The sequence below is a fragment of the Rosa chinensis genome, chromosome 4 (genome assembly GCF_002994745.2).
Source record: "Rosa chinensis cultivar Old Blush chromosome 4, RchiOBHm-V2, whole genome shotgun sequence".
Classification (NCBI taxonomy): Eukaryota; Viridiplantae; Streptophyta; class Magnoliopsida; order Rosales; family Rosaceae; genus Rosa; species Rosa chinensis.
In genome coordinates, this window is record NC_037091.1 from 25317319 (window position 1) to 25331968 (window position 14650).

A 14650-nucleotide genomic window follows, 5' to 3' on the forward strand; every position below is an offset into this window, starting at 1 on the left:
TAGGGTGAAGCGATTCAAGTAGGTTGGAGAGGTTGAAAAGAAGCTTATTCGTTGTGGCCGTTGTGGCAAAATGGGCACTCATAACAAGTTGAGCTGCACTGAACCTCTCGTTCAGCAGTAGTATATGTTTATGTAAAGAGTTGATAGGTTTTACTTTTTTCTATTGGGGGGCAGTAATGGGTTTATTGGGGGCCAGTAATTATTTATATTCAGGCTCAAACAATCATTACTCTTTTCAGATGGCAGATTTTTACTTTTGGTTTGATTGAAATTGCTTTTAGATAGCTGAAGATAAATTTCGAACAGGTTTCTGGGGAGGCAATAAACTGTTTATTGCCTCCCAATAATGTCATCCATTCAGAGTTCTACAGTCCTTCTTGTGATTTGAAACCCATATCAAATGTTGCCAACAATTTTAATCTTTTCATTACCAACTGAGATACTTCTGCCCGTCTTATTAGTGAGCCCGAAGACTATTATGACCAAAATAACGAATATTATTAGGGGGCAATAAACATGTCTATTATGGAGCATGAATCGAATACTGCATGTAATGTCACCCTAATTTGTAAAGGACCTGCTATTAATTGAGGTCAGCAAGAGTATATTATTTCATTCAATATTGCAGCCCATTCCACCATAGTTTGAAATTAAGGATAGTATGAGAACTTTACAATCCCTAATCTTCAAATACTGAAACCAAATTTCTACATATGTTATCTCTAATGTCGCTCCTCACTTTCTGCCCAATAAAAGGTGCATGAACCTCTCAGGCATTCTTTTCCTCATGTTGTCCCCGCCTTCCTTGGTAGGATCTTCGCCATTTACTATGCATTCCATGAAATGGAGCATAAATGGTCCGCAATCAACACTGCAAAATTAATAAATGAATTTATGTTAAATGTTATTGGGGGGCAATAAACAGAGAGATTGTAAGCAAAGCATTTAGAAATCAAGTCCATATCATCATGTTTCACATTTACAATGTCAACAAGTGTGGTTTGAGATAGTTACGATGTTGTGTTCTGTTGCGGACACTCAAAGTCTTCATAGAGTTCATAGTCTGTCTCCACAACGTTATTATGCAAAATCCAGTTCCTGGTTTGTTTTCCCTCCTCGATCATTCCTTCTTAAACAATAATTAGGTTTTCCTTGTCATCTTCGCCTTTGCATTTTTCTCGTGTGACCTCTAGATCTTGGCTGTCCCCCGGGATTCTCATCCTAGTCAAGTTCACAGCATGTATGAACTTCTTGATGTGCTTTGTCTGTCATTTGGCAGATTAAAAAGTTTAGTTCTTCAAAAGCATGCTAAACAAATTCATGATAAACATAAACAAGCATTGTTCATGTGATTACATACCACTCTTGCTGCATTCAGGTGGTACTTCTCCTCATTGGTGAATTCATCGATTGCTGGCCTCATTAATTCATATGAGTGAAGCTCCTTTTTTCATTGTCGACTACCAGCAAAGTGTAGTGCATGCTTGTGCTGTGGTGAATTGGTACTAGGACATTTTTGAAACGGAAGATTGACCACAGCGGTTCATATAACATCGTTTCAACACCACACTCAAACGGTCTAGTATCCTCATCTTTTTCTTTGTTTTGTTCATACTTTAGAGCATAGTACTGTATAGACAACATAACCAAGTTAATACAAGGAAAAACTTAAAACTGTTGGGTAATAAGCCACCACTGACTCCAAACAATCATATTACTGGGGGGCAATAATATGTATATTTCCCCCCAATAGACCAACATAGTACACTTCATTTCCATTCTATAAATACAAATAAACGTATCAGCCATGAATAATATATTACCCACAAATAATAACATATAGTCAATAGATTATTGGGGGCCAATAATCTGTCTACTGCCCCCTAGTAAACCAACCAAAAGCCCTCCATTTTAACCTTATTTACACACTACTACTCTTTATTAACTGAAAATTCAATGTGCTGGGTTTAGGATACTCACTGCAGCATCTACAGTCAGAAATCCCACTTGCGCATTTCGCTTTACGGTATCAGACTTCAACAAGTCAATATAAACTCTAATCACCTGCAATTGTGTCATTTCATTGTCCATCAGAACCATATAAGTGAACATGGTTAAAGCAAGTTGCCCTAAATAACCAAATTACTTGGGGGGCAATAATCGTTCTATTGGTCCCCAGTAATACATTAAATGGATCCCTTCTTTGGAAGACTTACATCAGTTTTGACATCCCCCTCTTGGATGATTACTCTGAGGTCGTGCTTGGTGATCCGGTGTAGAAGATTGATGTTGATCCAGTACTCGGTTCTGTTCAAACAGAAACATTTGATTTTAAGGCATATGTAATCAGTATGAAATACGGAAACTGAATTGTTGTACCATATTAAAACAGGCTGTGTTCTTACGTGTCTTTCACAGCAACATTGAAGAAGTCTCGATAGTGCCTTGCCACTGTTGGGTCTAGTGTCCTCCATGTTTGCTTATCGCCGTTGACACCCTTGATCTTGATCTTGTTCTCCATTTTTCTCTGGGCTTGCGGCATGATTCCAGCTTTCTTAGGTGCAGCTCTCTTCCTCATTTTTGTTTCTTCAGGAGTGTCATACTCCCACTCCTCTTCTCTAGACTTCTTGGCAACCCTCCGGTCTGTCTTCAAGTTCTTCTCTATAGAATGTATCTCGGGAGTTTTCTTCTGTTTTTACTGTTCAGCATGGGTCCCTTCTTTCTGTTTTTCCTTTCTAACTGCTGCCATCACTTCTTTCTCAGCAATCATCCTTATTATGTTATCGACCTGTTCATGTTCCTCTTGATTCCCACGTTCTGGTTGCTCCGGTTGTAAACGGCTTTCATCTTGTTGTTCAGGTAATTCCATTGCAATGGGAAACATTGATGTCACCGTGCCTGTCGACTTTCCCACACTAGCTGCATAATGGGTTTCCTCTCCGATGCTTGGTCCAAAGTTTGGATTTTCATCCTCAACTTCATCCTGGGGGGCCACTTTCTGCGTGAAAGGAACTATCTCAAGCTGTCTTTGTTGTAGGGGGACCTCTCCTTTCCAAGCCTGATGTACAACGCCCTGATGAGGTTATTTTTTGCCCTCTTTTCATTCTCCAGAACTTTAATCCTCTCATCGGCAACCTTTAGCTTGGCCCATAGATCTTTGTTCTATGCATTCATTTTCTCGTTTGCTTTGGCAAGCCTTCCTAGCTTTGCCTCCATTTCTTTGGTGGGCTTTGTCTCACCGATGGCTGCCTCCATCCCCCTGATTAGTTCTTTCATATTCCTTGTCAGCCTTTCATTTTGTTCCTCTTCCGCTTGGCTTGCCTGGGGCACTTGCAAACAATATAAACAAAACCTGTAAGTTATTGGTCCCTAATAATGTGTTTACTGGGGGTCCGTAATAATATTATTGCCCCCCTGTAGACCACCATAAAAGCTCATATTTCCATGGAAAACAAGCCAATGTATTAAAGAAACACACAAACATCATTTTTTTCACTTGCAAGGCCTAGTTTAAGTTATTACTGAAGAAGTGTCAAAACATTATTGGGGACCAATAATGTATCTATTTTCCCCCAATAATAGGCAGTAGACAAGATCAGCTGTGATACTCACCTAGTTGTCAAAGCTTGGTGTGTCCTGCACCTCATCTCCCAGCTCGAGGTCTTCCAGTTCAATTTTCGCAGACCACGGTCCATCTTTTATCAGATCCTGTTACATTTGACAAGTCAGTTCGGTGTAGTAATCATATATGTACATCCATGTAATGTTTTTGTGTTTTGCTTACCACGGCTAAGTTCTCATTCCTGTACAGCTACTCCAGGCTAAATATTTCCTTTATCGACCATCGGATGAATCGTGGAGTTTCATTCTGCTTTCCAGGTATCCAGGTCTTTGCCTTGGTCTTCTCAAGGAACCAGTAGTAGATGAGAAGAGGCATCCATTCATTGTAGATGGGTTGTTCCTCCTATACTTTTGTAGCCTTTCCATCAAGAAGTTCAGAATCAGTCTTGGCTAGTTGTACAAGTTTATGGTCTCAATCCGTTCACATACAGCGACCATATCCCATGTAATCTGAGCTCCGGTTCGATTGAAGAAGAAAGTGCTGAATAGATATGTGATCGTTAGCGCTGCTATCTTCCTGGCATCTTTCTGATTGGCCGGCTTTGTCAACTCAGTTACCAGCTTCGATTCCACCTTTGTTCTGAGGACAACCTGCATCTTTAAAGGGCTGCCAAATATTGGGGAGTCTTCCATCTCTTCCCTCACCACCCTTCTGTTCACATTGAACACTTGTCCTGAAGCCGGAAGCTGAAATAACGCCGTGACATCCTCCTCTGTTATTTCCATAACAACATCCCCAAACTTCCATTTGTTGTCTGTGTGGAGCTGGATCTCGGTTATCTCCAAGTCCGCTTCATGCTTGTGGAGCTGGATCTCGGTTATCTTGTCTTGCTAGAATGGCTCGATCATTTCACCAAAGTCTATACCCCTCAATATCTCCTTTGTTTCGTCCGGTATTCTCTCCTTGTGTGCGTCAACCATTCTCCAGAAGGAACTGAGCGTGCACTTCTGCTGCTTCCACTCTATCTTCGATTTTTGGGTCTCTTTTTTCAACACTTCCTTCTTAATTGACCCTTTTTTAGGCTTCTTGGCTTTCTTCCTCTTTAGTTCTTCTTCTTCTGAATCCTCTTCCTCTTGAACTGTTTTCCTTTTTTGCTGTTGTTTTGTTTTGATGACAAACCTCTTCGTTGTATGTTCGCCTTCTGATTCTGATTCTTCTTCAATTGATTGTTCTGTATCTTCATTGACTTCTTCTTCGGCAGATTCTTGGTCGGAAATCTCATCTGCCTGTTGTCACTTCCTCTTCCTGATTTCGTCAAATTTTTTTTGCAGGGGCTGGTTAAATGTTGACCGACTACAGTTATCCAAACTGTCTGAACTCTGGTCATCTTCTTCCGAGTCACTCATTAGGGTGAATTTCGGTCTACTCATTCTGCATCAAAACAAAACCGAAATGATTATTCTAAAATCGTCACGAGAAAATTTATGACCCCTAACAAAGACATTATTGGGGGACAATAATGTATCTACTGCCCCCCACTAAACCTTCAAAACTTCCACCAGTTTGCAGGATTCACAGAGTATTGCACTTTATCACAAACAAAACCAAAATGATCATTTTATAATCAACAAGAGATGATTACTTACCCATAATAAATACATTATTAGGGGGCAATAATGTGTCTACTGCCCCCCAATAGACCATCAAATATTACACCACTTTCTATATTTCACAGATTATAGCACTTCTTTACACATAAAACAACAGATAATGTCTCAAATCTCACATTATGGGGGTGGGGGGCAATAATCTGCCTATTGTCTCCCACTAGACAAACAAAAAACCAACAATTTTATTCATTTATCTACTACAGCTATTTAACAAACTACACGAACCAGATATCAAACTTAAAAACAGAATACATATCAAAGCCTTAATTAAAGGCAATTTATGAACCACAGGGAAAGAATTTTTGGGAGCCAATAATCTTTCTATTGCCCCCCAGTAGACAAATAAAAAAACCATCCATTTTTCTTAGAATAGCAGATTTCTGTACTTTAATGAACAACGGAGTGATCATTGGCCCTCAATCCAAAGTCTACTGGGGGGCAATAATGTTATATCTTTTATGATTAAGACTCCACAATAGGCTTTCAAACCATCCTCATTTTCGCTCAATTAACAGTTTAAAATCGACAAACAACATTCATAACAAAATTTCACAATTATGAACCAGAAACCCTAGATTTTACAGATTTTGGCACATGCAAAGTCGTATCACAAATTTCACAGATATGTAACCAAAATGAAGCTATTAACAAGATTAAAACGAAGATTTCTTTAATAGATTCCTCAGAAAACATCAAAATCTGGAAAACAGAGTCGGAAATTGAGTTTTTACCTGTTTCGATATCTTCGAAGCCGAAAAAGGGAAAGGGAAATTGTTGCCGGACCTTGAATTGTCGTCGCCGTAGAACGGTGAGTATCGACGTGTGAGAGAGTGAGAGAAAGAGCGAGTGAGGTAGAGGGAGAGAGAATCGGGTATGGAGGGAGGAAGAGGTTTGAATCGGTTTGACGTTTGATAGAGACAGATAACTGACGAGTCGTGCGTTTTTAGTGTAGTGGCACTACTGTAATATCATTTTTTTTCTGGAGCCTAGATGAGTCATGACACTGTTGAATTGGGTAAGTGGGCACAAACAGTTGAAGGTGGAGTGATTGGGGAAATATTGGGCTAAAAATGGGTAACTGGTCACGGCCCCAAACTTTAAATGGTTGATTTGTCCACCTCCGATCGATTGAGCTACACAACTTGGAGGGATTGTTAAGCGTCGGGAGGGCTTCAAACCCAAGGAATTTCATCTGAAATAGGGGCCGGAACTGGAAGTTCAACTAGGTTAAGAAAATTGGTCATTCAGAGAGTTTTCTGCTTTTTGCGCCTTCCACCACTAGATTTGTTGCACGCTGCCACCATGTTAGGAAGAGGAGGTTGACACGGTTAAGATGAAATCGGTATCATGGCATGATGTGACCGGAATAAACGCCGGCAAGGCCGAGAAGATTCGGGGCCAATATGCCTTTTTCTAGGTTTTGGGGATTCTATTTCAGGAAACTTCCATATGGTCGTTTCCAAAACAAGAAACAACTATTTATAGTATCAAAGTTCCTACTATTTACAAAAATGCTACTAACTTAAATCCTTAATAACATATTCCTTATAACTCTGATTCTTGTGTACCACGTGTTCACAAACTCAGTTTAACGCCCTCTATAACTTTTCAGAATGAAGTTTCCTCAAAATCTAAGCCGAAGGAAAAGTCAACTTTTGGAACCCTACAAAGTCCGAAACGAAGGTAAAAATAAATATTTTAATCATTTACCCTCCAAATGACCGGTAAACGGGTAATTACGAGGCACAACAAAAATGATGGAGAGATCTGGGTTGTTGGAATTGAGAACCAAGGTAGAAGAATGGCTGCAGTGGCTCGAAGTTGTTCGAGACAGAACTAGAGTTTAGGTGTGCCAGTTTTGTCGCTTAGGGTTTTTTCTATGAGTAATTCCAACACAGACTTATTGTAAAGCTTGGTAATACCAAAAATCAAAATACGGATTTGGTAGAAATAATCAAATACTACTTAATTTGGTAGAAATAATCAAATATGGAAAGTTTCAGTTGGGAATTGAAACCTAAATGAAATCTTTAATTTTTGAAGTTGGTAATGCTTATAACTGATTTAAACCAACTAGGTGGCAAGCTGGTAGATACATATCCTTGATAGCAGAGGCGTTAGAAAAAGATTGCAGGCTAGGGGTGCAGGAATTACCTCTTTTGGCTCAAACTGCAGTTTTCTGTAGAAGGTTCATAGTTTAGAAAGTAATGAATATATGGCTTCCAGAAGACTCCATATACATGTTTCTGTCTGTTGTACAATTTGTTAGGCTCATATTTTTCGTTGACCGTGATCTAGATAACTCGAAGTCTTGAATGACTTTCTTTCCGGATAGTGGATTACGTGGCTTCTTTTACAACATACCTCGTCTTGGTATGTATGCTCTTTTATAAAACCAATTCATGTCAATTCGGAAACCATTCATCCATCCATTCCGTTCACACGTCTTTCAACATTAGCGAATTGGAATTGCCTATGCCTACATCTTGAACTTGGGAAAGGAAACCTACCCTTCCTATTTTGTATGTCAAAGTTAAATTGGGATTACTTCTCATGGAAATTATGGCAGCCTAGAAGCAAGGAATCTATATAGATAGTCCTTTGACCAAAATCAGATTTGAATTTTATGTTTAAGTTGAATGAAAATCGGATTTTATGTTTTATGTTTTTGGCAAAGAAATCGGAATAATGCCAGAAAATTGGATGCTTGGCAATTCTTTAATAAAAGGTCCACTTTTGTTATAAAAATGAAAAAAAGAAAAGACAAAACAAAGAGGCAGCGGGATAGTCCTAGCTACAACATAAGATGGTGAGTAGATGGGAACGTGTTACAAAATAGTTCACCAAACTCTGTCTTACCTTCATTTTCTATATGTATATATAAGAGAGATTTGCGTATGAAAGAAAAAACTTGAATGAAAAGGAAACCCCAAAATGAAGTACGACAAACCCACAGTTTGTGTTCTTGATGCTTCAACCTACGTTGGCTTTTGGATTCTCAAAGGATTACTTGCTCGAGGCTTCAGAGTTCACGCAGCTACCCAGAAGAATGGTAAGCATTTGCACTATTGTGAAATGTTTATTAAGACTGAATTTGATCGAGGATTATCTTATACAAGTTAGTTTCAGTTATCTCGATCTAATCGTTCGGTTTTAACCATATGATCCATGCAGGGGAAACAGAGATTCAGAAGAGAATTAGGGAAATGGAGAAGGAAGAAGAGAGATTAGTAGTTTTCTCTGTTGATGTTTTGGATTATCATAGCATTGTTTTGGCTTTGAAAGGTTGCTCTGCTGTGTTCTGTTGTCTAGACAGTCCAGAAGCATACGATGTACGTAATGTTATTTCTAAATACATTCCCTCTTATTTTCCATCTTATTTCTACGTTCATGGTGATAATTATCAATTTTCTGGCTCTGTTAGGAAAAAATGGTGAATTTGGAGGTGAGAGGAGCAATCAATGTTGTTGAAGCATGTGCTCAGACAGACAGCGTGGAGAAGATTTTGTTCTCTTCTTCGTTGGCTGCAGCAATATGGAAGGAGGACATTTCTTCTGAGAAGGATGTGGATGAAAAGTCATGGAGTGATCCAGAATTCTGCAGGAAATTGAAGGTCATCTTCTATATATATATTTTTTTAATAGGGAGTGGGAAGTTATTTACAGGAGTGGGTAGTTTTTTATGGAATGATAGAAGTTGGTAGTTTAATTATCTGTTTCTCATTTTCACCTTTTTTTTATTTATATTTTCTGTTTATTTTGTAATTTGACTATATCACCCCTATCTGTTTTATGAGTTGTATAGTTTTTTAATATTTCAGGGTCATTTTGGTACATTTTTTTCTATTTTGGCTAACAAATCTTTTTCTCTTAATAATAGTATAGATAGATATTTGTTTTTCTCTATCTAATTTTGTCTTTTTTTTTTCTCAAATTATATATTTTCACATGGGGAGTTTTCTTGTCACCCCTTAGTGCTAATATAATTTAGGTAAGCTATATTCATTTTCGCAACCTCTCAATTATTTTGTCAGCCAAATAAGATCCTTAGTGGTAGCGCTGCCATGGCAAGCACCTTATATATGTTTACCACCACATCAGAGCACCTATGTCATGTCGTAAAGAGGACATGATCCGGTGGTCAAAATTATCAGTGTTTTTCTTCTTCATCTTTTTTTTTTTTTTTTTTTTTTTAATATAGTTTAGGTATTTTTGGTACGTCAATTTCTCAAAAGTAAGCATCTAATCTATACACAATTAGCAAAGAAAAACAAAGGTATACTGTACAGGCACTAGTTACAATATGTTAATATTGAACTTAGTTTTGTATTTTCTTCTTTGTAGTTGTGGTATGCCTTGGCAAAGACACAATCGGAACAGGCTGCTTGGGCTCTATCAATGGACCGGACTCTTAAGATGGTCTCTATAAATTCTGGACTAGTCCTTGGGCCTAGTGTCACACAACAAAATCCGCGAACAACCATGTCATATCTTAACGGTCGGTATAGTTTAAAAATAATCTTGTTGCAAAATAGTTTGGCATGTTATTTTATCAAACCAATAACCACGTACAAAGTGTTCTTGAGATAAGTGGTCTACTTTGATACATGAACTTCATTTTCTATCTTCAAGTTGCTAATTTTCATCATCGGTTTTACGGACTCCTTGCAGGAGCTGCTCAAATGTATGAAAATGGTGTACTAGCGTTTGTCGACGTGGATTTTCTTGTAAATGTTCATATTCGAGCTCTAGAGGACCAGTCTGCTTGCGGGAGATATTTCTGCTTCAGTCACATGGTGAATACTGAGGACGAAGCTGTTAAGCTTGCACAGAGCTTGAGTCCTTTAATATCTTTACCACCAAGGTATGCATAAGAACTCTAAACTCTTTGACTATATATGAAGAACCCTAATCAAGCAGTAACATAGTCATAAATTGAATCTGATCGAAGATCCCGCACTAGACATGTTCAGTTTCTAAATTTATAAATATTTGTTCAAGAAATTCTATCAAATATTTTTCCTTTGTTCTTTAATAGTGGAAATTGAATTGCAATGTTAGGTGAGCCTGTTGTTCGAAAAAAAAAAAGAAAAAAAAAGAGAAGACAATATTGAGAGGTAGTGATCCTTTTGTTATGTGCAGGTATCATTACGAAGGGAGTGAGGCACATATCGAGCGATTGAGGACTAAGAAGTTGAGCAAGCTGGTTGAGGGAGCTGCCTATTAGAATATGAGGAGATGTTAATTACTCTTTTATCAATTGTAGTTTTTAGATCTCTCATCGTTTTCTTTTTTAATTGAAATTTTATATTAGTGAAGTATGTGCATAGCCTTATTTTTATTTATTTATTTATTTATTTTCTTTTTGGATCAGATGGTTAAGAGCATCTAAGTTTGTATCACATACAAAAAGTTCGATTAAATTTATAAATGTTAGAGATACCAAAATTACAAAATAATGTGGTTCGCTTTGTTCATACCAAATGTTCATCCACATGTGCAGATCATCCTAGTAAATTTTCAGGTTCTGGTTCACCGTGGTTTGGCCATAAATGCTGCCATAATTTGTACAGCTCCGGTTTTACAGTTTTTGTCTTCTAGTGAAGAAACTTGTATGGATTTTTTGAAGGTCTTCCACTCCGAACTAGCTCTTTTATTCTTCATAAGAAATGATACTCAGGATATCTAAAATCTCTCTACAACATTTCAGCTCATTTGGAGTTCATTTGGTCAGGCTGCCACTTCTTCTTTCTTACGTAGCTCGGTTTCTCTTAGTCGGAGTAGGAAAAGGTGCTAAGATTGACTTTTTAGTGCCTTTTCAAGCTTATCCATCATTTCCTAGTATGATAAGGAAAACATAATAAATATATCTAAATAAACACAAAGGTTAAGTAAAAGTGCAAGATTAGGAGAATAATTACTAGGTAATTATGAACCTAACACAACCTCCAGCTGCCGCACCAGTCATGTTTGGTTCGTCTGGACATCGCCGCCACGCCTCTAGTCACCATTTATTCAATCGTCGACTGTGGAGAGAGAATTAATGCTAAGTAGTCTTGGGTTTTTCGGGGGTTCTGACACGTTTTCCGGTGACTTCGATTATCTTTGGCCATGCATGAGGTATGAAACTCGACCTCCTCATCATGCTCTACACATTGATATACTTGGTTTTGGTTATGGTTGAGTTTTGATCAAATTGGGTTTTTGGGAGGTTTCGGTTGCCATCACATTTACAATTTTGGTAGCGACTTTGGAGCTTCCTGGTTTAACTTCGATGATGTTACTTGTCCTAGAACGAACAATTAAGGCCAAGTCATCTTGAAAAGCAGAAAGTGTAATCGAATTGAAATGAAGGTAAGGCAATTCTCCTATTCTGATTCAATTGATGGGTCAGATTCGTGTTAATCTTATCAATTCTATATGTTAACATAGATAGAGTAATTCATCGGCTTAGCTACTCTTCATCGAAGGACAGAGTCTGTTTGGACACGTCGTCTGGTTTTGTTTTGACATTGATTTGAGGCGAGCTAGATTCTAGCTAGTTAGCTTTGGTGAAGAGGTTGTTATTGCCATTCTAATTGGTTTATGTGAATACTTGAGTTAAACGCGTAAAGGTTGATTGTTTGGGCTTATTGGAATTTAAGGCTTGTTTTCAGGAAGCAAAGAATTAGAATCCAAAATATGGATTCTTTAGTTAATCAAGTTATGTGAGTATTGCATAACCTGGAGATTGATTGGTTCTTGTAGTCAAAAGTATGCAAATTGGGGTGTAATGGTGCTTTGAAAAAACATGTTCATTGAAATATTGTTAAGGATATTGAGGGAAAATTGTGATTAGGTGCCCTTAGTAATTTTTGGGTGCACTTAATGTGAAAATGAAATTGTGTCAATTTGAGAAATGTCTTGATACATGATTGGTCAAAAGTCTAAGAGTGGTAAATGGTAATGAGTTTGATGAATTGACAATTGAAGTTATTATGTTAGAATCTAGGACTCCAGTTACTTAAGGAACTGAAGTACAGAAAGTGTTAGGACGACATGAAGCAAAAGTTTCAGAATCCATATAGGGGACTCGAACTCTCAGTTAGTTGTTTTTCTCGCATTTGCTATTTGTTTTGATGTATGAAAAATATATCGATTGTTTAAAAGATACTTTTAAGATAACGAGTGTGTGAGAAATATGATCGCTGTGGATTACGAGCAGTCAGGTAGTCGATGACTTCCAAATAAGTTGGATTCATCCCAAAATCCTTACAGTTAGGCTATATGTGACAAAAGAATCTGGTTGGGTAATAAGAAGGTTCGACATAAAACCCTACCCCTTAGGGCAACTCCAACCATGTGGGTTCTATCCCATATTTGAGACCCATATAGCACTTGGGCTCTCCAATAATCCATTTTAGGGGGAGTTGGTCCCAAAAGTATAGGACTTAGTCTCAAACCAAGTCATAAATATGTGACTTTTCCAGATGCAGGACCATAAACAGTAATGCGGGGCCATGCAATTAAATTAACATATTTTTAATATAATATTCATAATATTATACTCATATTAAATTTTAATCAAGAATAGTGAAAATAATATCACATATAGCACCTCATAGTTGGAGATGAGAATTGGGTGCTATATGAACAATGCAAGAAAGAGGTGTTAAATTGAGTATAGCACCCCCAAATGAGACTTCATGGTTAGAATTGCCCTTAGTATCATTATAATTATCTGGAAAGTAAGGAGGCGTTATCGTCATTTTGATAAAGGGGACTATATAAAACCCTAAAGAGACGAGCAGAGAGCAACACTTTCTTGAATCTTAACGTACACTCTCTTGATTTATATCAATCTAGATCTCGATCACTCTGTCTATCTCTAGATTTCGCTCTATCTATCTGATACGGGAAGCGTGAACACGATAGTAAGGGGCTCCTCCGTCAAGCGTCGAAAGCCATATGAGATAAGCTAGAATCCACTAGCAATTACGGACACAGCCGTAAGAAACATAGAGAAACTTCTCTAATATTTGGTTTTTTTATTGATAACTTGAATGAAAATTACAATCTAAGAGGTGCCTTATATATAGGGCACATAGCATAAACCTAATACAACTAGAAAACAAAAAGAATAATTTATTATAGACTAAAACTAGAAAACCGAATTAAACCTCATTAAATAAAAATCAGAAATAGAATCCTAGATACTAAAGAATATTATGCAAATATATAATTGGAATCCCAACCAAGATTTTGTTCGAGAATCCCCATATATCCAAAATAGTAATTTATGATTAATTCAATCATTAAGAAGTCTGTTTGAATACCAGTTTTCAATATTCAAATTATTCTTCTTGATGTGAAGACGCTTCTTTCTTTTCGAGATTCTTTGTTGAAATTGGCTAAAATCTCATCCTACATCAGTCTCCTTCACTTGAAAAGAACTCGACCTCGAGTCCCTCTTGAATGCAACTCGATCATTACTAGGAATAAAACATGATAAGCCATCAACTTCAATATTCTCGAAATTAAAAGGCATCACCATGAATCCAATACCGTAGACAAGTTTAGAATAAGCATCTTGAAACTTGAACTCCTCCACTTGAAAAGGAATGGGCAATGACTTTCTCCTTGGGTTGATCTTGAACACAATTAGTCATGCATGACATGGATATCGATGTGATGAATGAATCAACTTCCTTATCCTTAATGAGTTTCTCTTCAATCTTTAAAGTGGCTTCTTCATGTTCCTTTTCACACACCTCAGGATGGTCATTCTTGATGTTCTTCCTTCCAGGCTTGATTTTAATTTTGTGCTACTCCCACCTACATAAATATGTGTTGTCTTTGCAATAACCACCTTTGACGCTTTCATGCCATGGTCTTCCAAAAAGCACATAAGTGTCGTCCATGTCAATCACATGACAAGTAATCTCTTCTTTATAAAATTTTCCCATAGAGACAGGAACTTTACAAACCTCTGTTACTTGTGCATATTCATCATCTCCAAATGGAATCCAGTATGAATCCCTTAGCTTCACTATCGGTAATTGAAAATAATCCACAACTTTGTTTGTGACAAAGTTCTCTCGTAGACCACTGTCAATTATTACAGAGCATATCTTGTCTTTGATGATACATGTAGTTCGGAAGTCGTCGTACATGTATCAGTTGAGAGTCAGAGCATATGGGTTTTAGTTTTGAGTTAACGTATGTGAGCATGATATTGTAGGACATGAACTTGATGTTTGTGGTGATAATTGCATATCGATTTTGTAGGTTGAGATGGTTTAAGCATGTGTTATGTTGGTTGTTTGGAGTTTACTCACACGATCTTTCATAAGCTTACCGAGTTTGTTATTTCAATCCGGTACACTATTCAATGGTGTAGGGGTCTATCTTGCAGGTTAGGGTGAACGTGATGGAGCTGT

General features: G+C 37.5%; 1 protein-coding gene and 1 long non-coding RNA gene across 3 annotated transcripts; one reads left to right on the forward strand and one right to left on the reverse strand.

Moving 5' to 3' along the window:
• Nucleotides 1-633: 633 nt before the first annotated feature.
• Nucleotides 634-6759, reverse strand: LOC121052981. 2 transcript variants are annotated; one of them, XR_005810449.1, is made up of 9 exons: nucleotides 5964-6759; nucleotides 3785-4993; nucleotides 3613-3708; nucleotides 2406-3321; nucleotides 2217-2307; nucleotides 1981-2064; nucleotides 1361-1629; nucleotides 1015-1265; nucleotides 634-871 (listed from the first exon to the last, which is right to left on the reverse strand). It is a non-coding gene; the product is annotated as an uncharacterized LOC121052981 (long non-coding RNA). The 2 variants fall into 2 exon arrangements; XR_005810448.1 differs by having other exon boundaries at nucleotides 2406-3329.
• Nucleotides 6760-7992: 1233 nt separating this feature from the next.
• On the forward strand, nucleotides 7993-10552 carry LOC112197824 (cinnamoyl-CoA reductase-like SNL6). Its single transcript, XM_024338707.2, has 6 exons — nucleotides 7993-8284; nucleotides 8407-8564; nucleotides 8657-8845; nucleotides 9576-9729; nucleotides 9903-10095; nucleotides 10374-10552. Exons 1-6 carry the CDS (start codon nucleotides 8167-8169, stop codon nucleotides 10456-10458), a joined length of 897 nt encoding a protein of 298 aa, XP_024194475.1. The 5' UTR covers nucleotides 7993-8166; the 3' UTR covers nucleotides 10459-10552.
• The last annotated feature ends 4098 nt before the right edge of the window (nucleotides 10553-14650 follow it).

Bases quoted from the DNA above. Each gene is read 5' to 3' on its own strand.
- LOC112197824 (XM_024338707.2), top strand. From the start codon at position 8,167: ATGAAGTACGACAAACCCACAGTTTGTGTTCTTGATGCTTCAACCTAC. The intron at 8,285-8,406 runs GTAAGCATTTGC...TGATCCATGCAG, and splicing joins CGCAGCTACCCAGAAGAATG to GGGAAACAGAGATTCAGAAG. The intron at 8,846-9,575 runs GTCATCTTCTAT...TCTTCTTTGTAG, and splicing joins AATTCTGCAGGAAATTGAAG to TTGTGGTATGCCTTGGCAAA.